This window comes from Chiloscyllium plagiosum, unplaced genomic scaffold (genome assembly GCF_037043375.1).
Source record: "Chiloscyllium plagiosum isolate Xiang-an unplaced genomic scaffold, Cpla_swu_hap1 HiC_scaffold_8, whole genome shotgun sequence".
Classification (NCBI taxonomy): domain Eukaryota; kingdom Metazoa; phylum Chordata; class Chondrichthyes; order Orectolobiformes; family Hemiscylliidae; genus Chiloscyllium; species Chiloscyllium plagiosum.
The window spans coordinates 41,447,698-41,462,903 of NW_028270146.1; the positions used below are offsets into that span (position 1 = coordinate 41,447,698).

At 39.6% G+C, this 15,206-nt stretch overlaps 1 protein-coding gene across 3 annotated transcripts in view; it reads right to left on the bottom strand.

Moving 5' to 3' along the window:
• Positions 1-1,558: 1,558 nt before the first annotated feature.
• Positions 1,559-15,206, bottom strand: part of mdga2a (MAM domain containing glycosylphosphatidylinositol anchor 2a) — a 956,359-nt gene continuing 942,711 nt past the window's right edge. For all 3 annotated transcript variants that reach the window (XM_043697346.2, XM_043697340.2, XM_043697342.2), the window contains one exon: positions 1,559-4,214. In XM_043697346.2, the coding sequence (XP_043553281.1) occupies positions 4,123-4,214 (92 nt within the window). In that variant the 3' untranslated portion in view covers positions 1,559-4,122. The remainder of the gene's footprint in view (positions 4,215-15,206) is intronic.

Sequence of the window (15,206 nt, forward strand, 5' to 3'; positions counted from 1 at the left end):
GGTGTGCTCTAATCGTGAGTAAAGTTAAACAGATAATTACACAGAAATGTGCAGCTAAGACTGATCATTGGTACATTTGATTATATAAGTAGCCATTCATTTCCAAATGCACTTCAGCAAAGCTGGCTAAAAAAAATGCATGTAACACCATATCACCATTCGTGTGTGAATCCAAATATAGTTACAAATGTTGAAATGAGTTGTTCATAGCTCACAAACATAAAATAGATCCCAGAGCCATTGTATTTACTTCACAGCTGTCTACCTTTAGAGCATATGGATGAGGTTAGCAGTCTGTGCTCTTAGTCACAGCTCACCATTCAGTAAAAGCCACAAGGATTAACAAAATACCACACACTTGCCATTGTTAAAATCTAGGTAATTAAATGAAATTGAAGTGATTACTGTAAAGATTAGGTTTGGAATACCTTGAGACACATTTTGAACTAAATGACACAAGTTATTAGGCTACACATACCTTTACCATGTTATATTTGTTAATGACGCTGAGATAAAATGCTGTTAGATTGTTCTTACACACTAATTCTGAGAGGCAAAAATTGCCACACACTAAAATAAGTAAAAATATATGTTTTTCAGCAGCAATAGTAACTGTTACATTTAGTAGTTCTCACTGTGAAAACAATGAAAGCAGCAGTTATTAACTTTTGGGAGCACTTTCGGTTACAAACGGAGAATGATAATACTTAGAAGCTTTTACAAATATTGAGTATGTTTGTATGAGCTGTAGTGTCTCTTATAACTCTAATGTTATCCCTTTGTATACATCTAAATTCATCTTTGTTGAATTTGTCAACATAGGAAAGAAAGATTCAGTGCAAAATGCTGAAATACATGCCCCATCCTTAATATAATGCAGCAACTTGAGATTTTTCCATCTAAGTTGAGAACTCTGCATTTTTTAATTAGAAATTCACAACAGTTGTGCTTGGGTTTTTCAACGAAGAGATTTAAAAGTCCCACAATATATTGAGGTGTTAGTAAGACTAAATGAAATCTACCAAAAGATAATTTCACTGCAAAAATATTGTTTTTATCTTCAAGTGGTCAAAATGGGCTTTTCCACTTTTATATCTTCTTCCTTAAGCTTATACCTTTAACAACAGTCTTGGGATGACATAAAGATGTGTTTTCTTGATGAACAGCAAGGCTGCAGGGAACAGCAAGCTTTATCACTTTGGGGTTTAACGTAAACACGTTTTGCCGCTCAAACCACTCTGGAAAGATGACGATGACAATGATGAGACAGAGGAGATCCTCACTTGTGGATGGGATCTGGTTCGAAACCTTCAAAAGGTGCAGTGCATTCTGGTCTAATTTTTATAATTGCCCACTCTCATCCTCCACTTTAGAAAACATAGTGCCTGCAACATTGCAGCATCCTTTTCAAGTGGGCACACTTCGAGTTTACATTGATCAATCACAAGTGAATGAGGCTGTTTTCTTTCCTCAATGCAGTTCGCTGGCTTTAAAATTCAAATCAAATTGCTATGACATTGGGAGAAATCATTCAAAAATTCAAACAAGAGACAATACGTTTGTAAAGTTTTACAGTTTTTAATACAGGTGTATAAATGGCCTGAGAAAAGTGATAACTGCAACTTCAATGTTACTACTTGCAGTGGTCCACACCAACTGGAAATCAAATGAAAGACTGTACAAAAAAAAACATGGTATTGTATTTGTATCAGTTGTCATTTTTGTCATCAGCTGCTTCTGCTTGAAATTTGTAAGTCTCTTGTGGCTAATTCTAGATCGAGAACAGAAAAAAGGTTTATTTTTCTATTAGAAAAGCAGACAGAAAAATATTTGAAGTGAGCCAGATCTACAACACAAAGATAACAGGAAATTTTCTTTTCCTAAAATTATTAGCCTATTTAAACAAGGAGGCCAGTGATGATTATTGCAATTGCTCAATAAAAAATACTATTACTTCAGCTCAATTTGTGAATTTGGTAAACTAAACAATGTTTTTAGTCAAAAACAGCAAATGGGAATGATAGACGAGAGTCAAGTGAACAGTTGGATTCAGGGCAATAAGAAACTTGCCATTTCACAATGAATCAGGCTGTGATATAAAGAAAAAAATGAGATTAAATAACACAAGAATAGATTTTGAGAAAGGATTCAGAGAAATCCACATCAAATGCAACATATCAGGGCTGAGGATGGCTGTGGGAATGAGCAAATGAATTCAAGCAGAAAGAATATAACTTTGCAAGTTTAAGGGCGTAGTAGAATCTCATTAGATCTCCCTTTTAATTAAAATCTCCCAGTCGAGCAATCAGACATGCAATAAGTCACACCATACCTGAAAAGAGGTTTATTGAACATGAATGAAAAATCATCTTGGCAGCCATATTGTCTTGAATATGGACACATTTTCTATGGAATTTAAAATAAAAGTTCAAGCCTCATCATCATCTATTACATCTTGTGCTTTTTATATCAATGCTCTGGATCACACAAATTCTCCAATGCAGTTTTGTTTATAATTCTAATCCAAATTCTTGCATATAGTTTTTTTTTGTCAATGCTTGGGATTTCAGAGTGTATAATTATGCAATCTTTAGACTAAAAAGTATTTTTTGAATTAATTTAAAAGATCAAATAATTTAAACAAAAAGGATCACAGAATTTTAAAACCAGCAATTTGAGTGTAGTCAAGAACAATTTGAGACCATGTGGCTAAGGTCTGAAGTGTTTCATGTGACTTGATTGTGACCTTGTCCTTTTCTTCTTGAGTTCCAAAGGCAACATTACATTTTTCACCCCTGTTAAAGTAGGAAAATAAGATGTAACAATCGGCACAGATTTGGATAATGGGGCAGAGGCATGTTGCCTTCTTGTAGTCTTCAGTTAAGACTTCAATCCCAAAGAAAACTCCATGCTTGCAAGCCTAAAAATCACAGGTGATTCAGCACAGTTTGTCTTGTCACTAAAGCGCTTTCACACAGACTGCCTATTTTTCAATCTGAATGGAGATTACTGTAAATAAGTTCAATCCATCATCTGTTTGCTACTTCTGCACTGTGCACATTTCCAGAAACCTTTGCTCTGGTGATCGCATTTGCACTCAATAACTGTACAAAGTGATGCTCCCAATATTCTACAGGATCCCAGGTTGCAAGCCACTTTGATGGCTTTAACTAAATGCCTTGTCCAAGGGCTTTGATTGTAACTCGAGTTTCTCTTGGAGGAACGATACAGTGGTTGTTTGCTTTCCTTGCCTGTTAATTGTAGGAATCAGCTGCGACATATATACAAAAGGTTCCACACACTCCATTGTTAGCAGTGCAAAGTGTTTTGTATTGAAATGATTCAGGCAATTCTTCTATATGTTTTTTTCCAAATTGAAGGCACTTGGTTTTATGGCATGTCGTGAACAGTGGGTGATTTAGGTTCCTCACTTCAGACAGATGACCAGTTGCGTTATCGTGGCCACAAGCAACTCTTATGTAGCCCAGTACTATTTGAGCCCAGTTCACATACAGTGGGCAGAAATGCATGCAGAGACACCAAACATATAATAAAACACAGCAAAGTTAACAGTGAAGAGGTGGGAAAGGAATAAAACGCTTGCTACAGATGGTTGAGAGATCAGGTATTCACAGCATAATAGACAGCCACAGTTATCGAATGCTTTGCTGAAAACTCTGAAGGCAAGTAATTGTCAGCACTTCTGTTACCCTGTTTCCAGTAGGAAATTCCTTTGTTGGCCAACCATTATGTCTCCTGGCGACAAGCATCTCCGTCCAACTGTAATTAAACTAGCTAGATCTTTGTGCTTTGACAAAATTTCTGTAGCTCTTTCAGAGTCCATCTTGATGGAGTTGTACTTTCAAACGCCTCTAAAGCAACTTGGAAAGCTCTTCTCTTTCTTGGGTTCACCACTTTAGACATATACAGTTTTTTGTTTGTTTTTGTTTAAATCTGGCATCCTTTCTGATCCCCCCTTGATGCCTTCCACCATCACACGTACAGTTTGAGTCTGCAATCAGCTGATGAATCTTTGGTAATTATTCTCGAAGGTCCATAGATAAAGATTCATTCTTTGTGCAATGCCTGATGAATCTTTTCACAGCCTCTGCCATAATAAGGTCACCTTCGATGACTTAACATGGCAATAAGAAGAGTGACTGGAAACAGCCATAAATGTATTAATACGGAGGCTTCACCACCAGTTTTTAAATCTATTTTGAGAAAAAGTGGACATTAGTAAATTTCTTTAAAGGTGTTTCTGAAAAATGTTACTTTCATTAATCACATTAATAATAAAGATTTCAATGAAAGAAAAAAAATGTTAAATGGTTATAAACTACAATTGCTGAATGTACAAGCTTCATCTAGCGGTGGAAGATTTTTATCTTGCCCTTTTGGTTAGAGAGGACTATCTGGCTGGAGGTTACTTGTCTGAGAGGAATCCTGATCCTATAACACAGCTCTCCAGTTTTGCTTCTACCCTGTAGCTATTTGTGTTTGTGTTGCAAAAACAAAATTTTACTTCATTTTGTCTCACTAGCGGTTGGCCTTTGCTGATAATAAAAAGGGAAAAAAAAATTGCAACTGGGACCAATCATGATTATTTTATCAGTGATTTCTTTTCTTTACCATTAATCATCCAGACTTACAAAGGTAACATCTATTCTTTCTAGAGAGAAGAGAAGAAAGGAAGGAGGGAAACTGGGAAGTTCAGAAACTAAACTGAGAACCGAGCTCATGTTTGTTCAGTGATTTAAAGCTTGAGAGAGAAGAGTATATTGCCAGGATTTGTGTTTCTGTAACCTGAACAGTTAGTTTTTTTCTGATGTTGCTGAATACAACTATGTTTGCTTCATAGTTTATGTTTGCCTAATTTTCTGCTTCATAAGTTTTCCAAAGGTTATATTCAAGAAACATGCCTCCCGACAAAGAAACAAATTGAGAAAGCTAGCTTTATACAAGGAGCGTAACAAAAGAGTTGAACATTTTGCAGAATATTTCTTGTTTCATTCACAATACTTTTGTCACCATGTGAGAATTGTCCCTTTCTAAGAATAAGAACCATTTTGGTCAGCCTCCTGGGGACAAACGTTCAATTATCAAACTTCACAGAACAGAGGCAACACTGCTGTGTCATGCTCAAAGGCCTGTTTTCAAGCCTTTCACGTGACTTAACCACTCCATAGTGAAACATATACTTATGAAAATGGAAATTGTCCCTTGATTTTAATTGCATTTTTCCTCTTGGTTCACTCAAAATATCTGAGGGGTAGACCAAAATTCAAAACTTTTTCTCACTACAGACATTACCAGAACCTTGAGGGAATAGATTGAAAGATAGTCTAATTCAATTTCTTTTACAGGGATTGCAACTGTCTCTGTAATAGTTTCATCTCATGAAAAGTCAATTTTCCATCTTCATGTATGAGCTAATCGTGTGGAAGAAACCTGAAAATACGGTCTTTTAATTTCTTGATATTTGCGAGGCCTTCTTGTGCAAGGATTGGCTACTGTGTTTCCTAAAGCATAACTGTGAAAAGTAAAAGCTGCTTTGGCAACTCCTGAATGCAAGAATTATGCTTACATATTCCTTTTTCTATTGTTCTTCCTTACCTTCTTCCTTCTCTTATTCTTTCATTCATTATTTTGCTTCTTTCAACTTTCTTTTTTCTTTCTCTACTTCATTCCTCCCGAGCCCTGTACTAACTTCTTTTTCCCATTATAAGATCTTGAGCAGATTGGACGTAGTAGACAGCCAGAGGATGTACCCTCTTGTGGAAGAGACTAGAACTAGAGGAATTGAGTAATAAGGTTTCCTTATTAAGGTACAGGAGGAGAATATTTTTCTCTGTCAAAGGGTCATTACTATAATTAATTGTATTTCACGGAAGGTAGTTAAGGTGATATCTTTATCTAATTTGGCCTTGAATGAATTTAGATTTTTGATAGACAAGGAATTTGAGCATTATGGATTTCTAGCAAGAAAGTGAAGTGAAGACCACACCAGGTTGGTAGGTTGGAAAGTGAGGACCAAGGAGGTTCTGTCCTAGTAACGGTTGGAGGGGTGGGGTTTGAGGGTGGAGGTGTTTGGCCTAGACCATACCAGGTCAACCATAATCATATTGAGTGGTGCAGCAGGTTCAAAGGATCAAATGGTCTTCACTTCCTACCCCCAACGTCCCAGTTTCCCTCCTTCCTTTCTTCTCTCTAGAAAGAATAGATGTTACCTTTGTAAGTCTGGATGATTAATGGCAAAGAAAAGAAATCACTGATAAAATAATCATGATTGGTCCCAAGTTGCAATTTTTTTTTCCCTTTTTATTATCAGCAAAGGCCAACCGCTAGTGAGACAAAATGAAGTTCTGATGCCCTCAGTTGTGTGGCTGGCCTGCAACATCTTATCACTCACTAGTTCCTCTATGTGGAAGGAATATTGTTGAAATGTCATTATCAAGTCTGACATATTCCTTAAAAGAAATTGGCTCACTCCAGTAATCATAGAAACATAGAAGAACATAAGAACATAAAAAAAAGGAGCCTGCTCCACCACTCAAGGAGATCATGGCTCATCTTCTACCTTAGCACCATATGCCCACACTATCCTCATATCCCTTGGTGTCTTTAATATGTGGGAATTTATTGATATCAGTCTTGAACATACTCAATGACTGAGCTTCCACAGTTATCTGGGACTGTTAGTAAAAAATCACTGAGTAAAAAAAAGTCTCCTCTTTCTATTTCTAAATGATTTACACTTGTTCTAGGCATGCCAGCCAGGGGAAACATCTTTCATAAATTAATCCTGTTAATTCCTGTAAGAATTTTGGCTGTTTGAATGCAAGAATCAATGCTGGGTCCACTGGTTTTTGTCACTTATATAAATGATTTGGATGTAAACACAGGAGGTATGGTTAGTAAGTTTGCAGATGACACTAAAATTGGAGATGTTATGGACAGCAAAGACGTTTACCTGAGAGTACAATGGGATCTTGATCAGATGGGCCAATGGGCTGAGGAGTGGCAAGATGGAGTTTAATTTAGATAAATGTGAGGTGCTGCATTTTGGAAAAGTGAATCAGGGCAGGACTTATACACTTCTTGGTAAGGTCATGGGGACTATTGCTGAACAAAGAGACCTTGGAGTGCAGGTTCATAGTTCCTGGACTTGCAGGTAGATAAGATAGTGAAGGAGGTGTTTGGTATGCTTTCCTTTATTGGTCAGAGTATTGAGTATAGGAGTTGGGAGGTGATGTTGTGTCTATACAGGACATTGGTTAGGCCACTGTTGGAATATTGCATGCAATTCTGGTCTCCCTCCAATAGGAAAGGTGTTGTGAAACTTGAAAGGGTTCAGAAAAGATTCACAAGGATGTTGCCGAGATTGGAGGGTTTCAGCGATAGTGAGAGGCTGAATAGGCTGGGGCTGTTTTCCCTATAGTGTCAGAGGCTGAGGGGTGATCTTACAGACTTTTATAAAATCATTTGGGTGTGGATAGAGTAAATGGACAAGGTATTTTTCCTGAGGTAGGGGAGTCCAAAACTAGAGGGCATAGGTTTAAGGTGAGAGGGGAAAGATATAAAAGAGATCAAAAGGGAGCCTTTTCCACGCAAAAATTCTCCTTCAAGGATTTATTAATTTTATAGAGGAATTAAGGATTTATAGAGGAATAGGATTGTGTGTTTTTATATGGAATGAGCTGCCAAAGGAAGTGGTGGAGGCTGGTACAATTATGACATTTATAGAGTCATAGCATCATAGAGATGTACAGTATGGAAACAGACCCTTCGGTCCAACCCGTCCATGCCAATCAGATATCTCAACCCAACCTAGTCCCACCTGCCAGCACCCGGCCCGTATCCCTCCAAACCCTTCCTATTCATATACCCATCCAAATGCCTCTTAAATGTTGCAATTGTACCAGCTTCCACCACTTCCTCTGGCAGCTCATTCCATACATATACCACCCTCTGTGTGAAAATGTTGTCCCATAGGTCTCTTTTATATCTTTCCCCTCTCACCCTAAACCTATGCCCTCTAGTTCTGGACTCCCTGACCCCAGAGAAAAGACTTTGTCTATTTATCCTACCCATTCCCCTCATAATTTTGTAAACCTCTATAAGGTCACCCCTCAGCCTCCGATGCTCCAGGGAAAACAGCCCCAGCCTGTTCAGCCTCTCCCTATAGCTCAAATCCTCCAACCCTGGCAGAACGCTTTCGCTCCGATGGATTGAGAAACTAAGTTAAAAGATGTGGTAGAAAGGCAATTGATACAGTCATAGAATCATCAACGTATACAGTACAAAAAACAGATCCTTCAATCCAACTCATCCGTGCCAAACATCTGGATGACTGTATGAATAGGAAGGGTTTTGAGGGATATGAGCCAAATGCTGGCAAACGGTATTAGATTTATATCGGATATCTGGTTGGCACGGATGAGTTGGACTGAAGGGTCTGTTTTTTGTACTGTACACCTTGATGATCCTATGACTGTATCTATTGCCTTTCTACCACATCTTTTAACTTTATTTCTCAATCCATCGGAGCTAAAGTGTTCTGATCATTTCATAGTTTCTTTGGTTTAGATTTAATCCCCTATTTCAACTACTTCAACTACATCACTTTCAAACTTATTATAAAATTCTATCATATTGTGGTAACACTTTTCAAACAAGATTATTAACTAGTCCATGTTCATCGCACATTCCTGGATTTTAAAAATCTGCTCCTTCACTGGTTCCTCAATGTACTGTTCGAGAACACCACCTCGCAAACTTTCCAAAAAATCATCTTACTCAACATTAGTATTAATTAGGACTACCCAGCCTATATGTAGATTGAAATCTCCAATGATTACTGTACTACCCTTGTTGTAAACACCTATTTATTGATTTATACCATGATTTACATTGTCACTGATATTTAGTACTTCACACCAAAGTTTTGTGTTCTTTGCTCGTTCTTGCTATGACATCTTGAACTTTGAAACTAAGTATTGCACAACAGTATTAATGCCTGCTTTAATTGACAGAGCCACACCACCACCTTTTCTCTCCTTTCTATGGTTCATGAATGTGATACCCTGTGAATTCATGTCCTGGCTTTGGTTTTACTTATTACCACATCTTTGTAATGGTTTTTGAATCAAACATATAAATGTCTATTTGTGCTAACAATTCATCTGTTCTATTGTGAATGCTGAAGGCATTCTGATACAGAAACTGTAATTCAACATTTTTAATGTGTTTGCAAACTTTGGCCTGAGTTGCTGGAACACTCTTAAATGTGTCATCACTGTCCCTTGTCCCTTCATCTCATACTTTGACTATCACTACCGTTATTGCTATTCAGGTGAATCCATCCCAATAGTAGAGCTCTGACTTTCCCCAAAGTGGGTACCAGTGCCCCACACACTGTAACCGACTGCTCCTACAGCAGATTTTTACTTTTATTTACCCTTTTCCTAAAACTTAAGTGGTTAGACCATGATAGGAGGATATTCAGCCAGTCATGTGCTATAATGTGAACAGTACATAGAACTTGGATAATAGAATTATCCACCTAACATCTCAATGGCAGTCAGTAAACTTTCACATTTAACATTTGGCTAGAACTGTCCTCAATGCCATTCCATTAATTTCAGATCCATGAAGTACTCAAAATAATAAAGTCACTTGTATCTGAATATAAGAACCAGGTTAATTAAAAGCATTAATTCCTCTATAAAATTAATAAATCCTTGAAGGAGAATTCATTTTTAATACACCACATGAATATTCTTCACAATCTCCATGAAGTATTTGATGTTACATATTGGCAGCTATGCTGTAAAATAAATCCCAGCGTCTGACTGGGAGACAGGATGTGGAGCAAAGCACAGCATCTTTCCTCTTTACCCAGGCCACTCTAGCTCATAATCCAAAGTGACACCACAGGTCCATGTTGTTTGTTGTTTTCCTTTTGTAGACTTCTAAAAATATATAGCTCACAAAGGAAATGCTGGCATCAAAGTCAGCCTGGTACAGAGTTCACTGAATGCCTCACAGCTAATGACCAGCTGGCTATGAAGTGTTGGCATTCAATAATGATGGCAGTCAGACGTTATAACCTAATTTAACAAGGCAATAAAATTTTAACATTGCTAAATTAACAGTGGCAATTATGTCAATTATTGGGAGATGGATGTAATTAATTTTAACTAGGCTGCAATCCATGAACTTTTTGATTTTTAATTTTTTTTTCCTAAGCATACTGAGTCCAGAGTTAAACATAACATGGTCAGTGCAATGAAAACATTAATATGTGCTTTAAAACAGTGATAGCTCCCTGGAATCAGTGTAGCAGGGTTACTTGTCTCCAATACCCATAGGGGGCTCATTTTACTGGGAAACAAGAGGGTGGCATGGTGGCTCAGTGATTAGCACTGCAGCCTCACAGTGCCAGGGACTTGGGTTTGATTCCAGCCTCAAGCAACCGTCTGTGTGGAGTCTGCACTATTCTCCCTGTGTCTGCATGGGTTTCCTCTGGGTGCTCTGGTTTCCTCCCACAATCCAAAGGATGTACAGGTCAGATGGATTGGCCATGATAAATTGCCCCTAGTGTTAGGTGCATTCGTCAGAGGGAAATGGGACTGGGTGGGTTATTCTTTGGAGGTTCAGTGTGCACTTGCTGGGTCGATGGGCCTGTTTCCACAACTGTAGGGAATCTAATCTAAGAACATGTATGATTATGGAATGTCTCAAGCACTTCTGATCAATTTATGACTTTTGAAGTATAGATTGCCTTTGTCTTGTAACGAAATGTTGAAATCAGTTTATGTAAAGTCCCACGGATTGAAAATTAGGAAAAAATGTGTTTGGGGAATGAATGCTAGCCAGAACCCAAACATCTTTGTTCTTTTTTAAAGATCACAATAAAATGTTTTTAACTTCAAAATGAACAAATAAGCTGCTGTCTGAAATACAACACCATGACACTGCAGGACTTCAGGTGAACTGTACAAAAATCATAACTTTGCTTAGAGGAGACTGCACTGTATCAAAGAGGGAGTACCACCTATCCACTCCATCCTCCTCACCGATCTATCACCTTTATCCCCACCTCCATCCACCTATTGTACTCTTCTCCCCAGCCCCACCCCTTCCCATTTATCTCTCCACCCCAGAGGCTCCCTGCGTCATTCCTGAGGAAGGGCTTTTGCCCGATACGTCGATTTTCCTGCTCCTCGGATGCTGCCTGACTTGCTGTGCTTTTCCAGCACCATTCTAATCTGCACTGTAACAAAGTCAAGGGACCAGACTTAGAAATGTATGGGCTCCATTCACCAGTTGGTGAGACTAGGCAAACCCGCTACGAAAATTCTGTATATCCAATTTGCAATTTATTGACAATCAGGCAATTTTATTGAGCAGTGTAGGGCTCCTTATTATGGTCAGGGCAATATCCTGCCTCCATGAGAGGGAAGCTACTCAGAGGCCATCAACTTCACTGAGCTTTGACAAAGGGTCAGTTAGACTCGAAACGTCAGCTCTTTTCTCTCCTTACAGATGCTGCCGGACTTGCTGAGATTTTCCAGCATCCGCAGTAATTTGCTTTTAACCCCACTGTACTGGCAGCCCTTGGCCTTCTCGATAGCAGGAGGCTGAGGGTGTAGGATCATTGCTGGGCTGAAGGTTGGGAAGATGGGTTTGCCGCAGAATGCCGGTGGGTTCTTGTTTATGGGAGGTGCCTGTCATTACATGGAGGCCAAGTCCCTGATGAATCCTTCTGTTGGGCACAAGCTGCACCAAGAAGAAGGGATGCCCCTCATGAGACCATGGGCAAAGCCAGCTGGCTTGTGCACATGGTGTAGCCCTCACTTACCACACATTATTTACCAACGAAGCTGGCAAAGAAACTTTGAAGAACCTCAGCTTCTGAGTGGGAAAGCTGTCCTCAACTCTTCCCACCCCAAAGTTGGTTGAGGGAGCCAGGAACGCTCCCTGTTTACACCAATTAAATGAGAGCTTCTGCCATTTCCACTACTTACAGTCAGACCCCATCAGGACAGATATATTTCCCTCACCACCCTTACCAGCCTTCCGCAGAGACCATTCCCTCCTCAACTCCCTCCCTCGTTAGGTCCACACCCTCCACTCCCAGCCCCTTTCCTTGCCACCGCAAGAGGTGTAAAACCTGCATCCACACCTCCCCTCTGTCCAAGGCCCCAAATGATCCTTCCATATCCAGCAGAGATTTTCCTGCACATCCAAACATCTCAACTACTGTGTCTGTTGCTCTCAATGTGGTCTCCTCTATATTGGGGAGATAGGACACCAAGTTGCAGAATGTTTCAGGGAACGTCTTTGGGGCACACACACCAAACAACCCCATCGCCCTGTGGCCAACCACTTCAACTTCCACACACACACACACACCACCCCCACCCCACTCCACCAAGGGCTTCTGCCTTGGGACCTTCCAACCACATGACATCAATGTCAATTTCACCAGTTTCCTCATCTCCCCTTCCCCCACCTTATCCCAGATCCTACCATCCAACTTGACACCACCCTCTTGAACTGTTCCACCTGTCCATCTCCCTTCCCATTTATTCACTCGACCCTCTGCTCCGATCTATCACAATCACTCCCCCATCTGCATCCACCTATCGCCTACCCAGCCACCTCTCCCCCCAGCCCCAGCCCCAGCCCCAGCCCCAGCCCCAGCCCCAGCCCCACCCCCACCCTCCTATTTATCTCTCAGCCCCCTCCTCTCCCCTAGTTTCTGATGAAGGGCTCTTGCTCGAAACATCGATTCTCCTGCTCCTCCAATGCTGCCTAACCTGCTGTGCTTTTCCAAGGCCACACTTTTTGATTCTGATCTCCAGCATCTGCAGACCTCACTTTCTTCTCGGGGTTAAAGTATTACCAATTCTCAGAAAAGAGAGGGAATTAATTTCCACACAAGGTTATACAGTCAAATCTCAGAAGAAAATTGTTTCTCAGTTGTATTCTTACTTTGCAGTACATTATGACATTGCATGAGACTGAGAGCATATGAATCACTGAGACTACAGAATCACAGAAATGTTATGGTGTATCAGAAGGCCATTTAGCCTGATGGAGTTACTCTGGCTGTCTGAGCATTTTAACTCTGTGCCACTCTCCTCCTTTTTCCCTTGGTTTCTCCTTTGTTTCAATTTGAACTATCATTTCATGGCCTCTTGAATGCCTTCATTCATCCCAACTTCAGCACACCTACGTGATGTGCATTCCAGATGCACATTTCTCACCATGTGAAATGATTCTTCTCAGATCCCACCTGCTTCTTTGGTGAAACATTTTAAGACTGTACCCTATGGTTCTTGATATGGTTTATGAGTTTTCTTAAAATTTTGAAAACTTCTATCAAATCTCCTGTTAGCATTCTCCTCTCTGAGTAAAACTGTCCCAGCGTATTCATTCCTCCCTCAAGGAATCATTCTCTTCTGCAGTCTTTCCAATGGATTCACATCCTCTCTATAGTGTGTCACCCAGAAATGTACACAATACTCCAGCTGAGGTCTAACCAGTGTCTTACGTATTTTCATCATAACCTCCCTGCTCTGATATTCTACATTCCTTCTTTATGATGCCTAGAAAATTTGCATGCTTTATTAAAAGCTCTCTTTTCCTGCCCATCATTATTAATGATGGTCTCTCTGCTCCTGTGCACCCTGTAGTATAGACCTTCATATTGTCTCACAATGTTCTTTGTATCAAAGTGTATCATCTTACACCTCCTTGCAAGGGCTCTTGTGGTACAATGGTCCCTTCCTCTGGTTCAGAAAGTCCAGGTTTGAGTCTCACCCAATCCAGACACATGTCAAAATATAGGCAAAAGTGAGGACTGCTGCAAATGCTGGAGATTAGAGTTGAGAGTATGGTGCTGGAAAAGTATAGCAGGTCAGGCAGCATCCGAGGAGCAGGAGAATCGACGTTTCAGGCAAAAGCCCTTCTTCAGGACTGTGTCAAAATATGCCTGAGCAGGTTGATTAAAAATATCAACATTTCTCTGCATTGAATTTCTATCTGCGATCTACCTTCTCACTCAACCAATGTAATAAGGACCAGGCCAGACCCCGTCAAAAGATTTCAAGAAGGTAGCCGTGATCTAACTTTTTTTTAATTTTAAAGGCAGGTGTGAGGTGGATATTCCAGGTGTGATGCAGCTGGTCAAACAACTCAGCCTTAAGCAAAACAGATTTTTTTTAAACACTACAGTTGAAACACAAACAAAAAAAACAGAATTTAGAATAACTTAACTACTTGAAAATTCAACCGACTCGACACTGCAACATAACTAAGGAGCTGTTCCAATTCCTGTAACATCCCATAAACGCACCCCTTGGCAAAATGTAAATCCAAACACAGGTTTTTACAGGCAGGAAAGCTTTCAGAGAGAAAAGTCAGCCAGGGATCATCTGATGAAGCATGAAATATTTTCTCTGCTGCAGCTTTTGTGCCTGCTACCAGCAGCTTCTGTGCTGCAACGAAACCAAACTGGGAAAAAAAAATGAACTGGGAGAACTGGCCATTTCCATGCTATTGTTAAACTAGGCTCTTTCTGAGACATTTCAGCACTTCTGCCATTCCAACCTATCTTAAAAAAAACCCAAGGGCAAAATAACTCTGTTAAAGTGATAACACTATCACAATGCGTCAAAGCCTTTTTGAAAGTTCTACACTGTCCTCCTCACAATTTACAATTGCTCAGTTTTGTATCATCTGCAAACTTTGAAATTGACTTCTTCACACTAAGTTGTAGATCAGTTATATTTGTTTGACCTCTGGGAAACTCCATCTCAAACTTTCTTCAAGCCCAGAAAACTACAAACCAACCATTACTCTATTTTGCCTATCCCTCAAACTAATTTTGTATCCATGTCACTAATGTCCCCTTTGCTTCATGACTTATAATCCTCCTTACAAATCTGTTGTGTGACACTCAAGTGCACCACTTCAACAGCCCTACCTTCAGTGTTGACCATTTTTAGTTTAATCTGATTTTGTATCTTTAAAGGAAGTAGAAATTGAGGAATGGTAAATGGTTTAATAATTACTAACTCTAATATTATGCCCCTCTAACATTGAATTCAATTCCCTGTGTGTTACTTGGTGAACCCTGAGAAAAAGAAGAATCAAATATAGACAATTGAAGAAGAAGAAAACGAGTCGGAAGC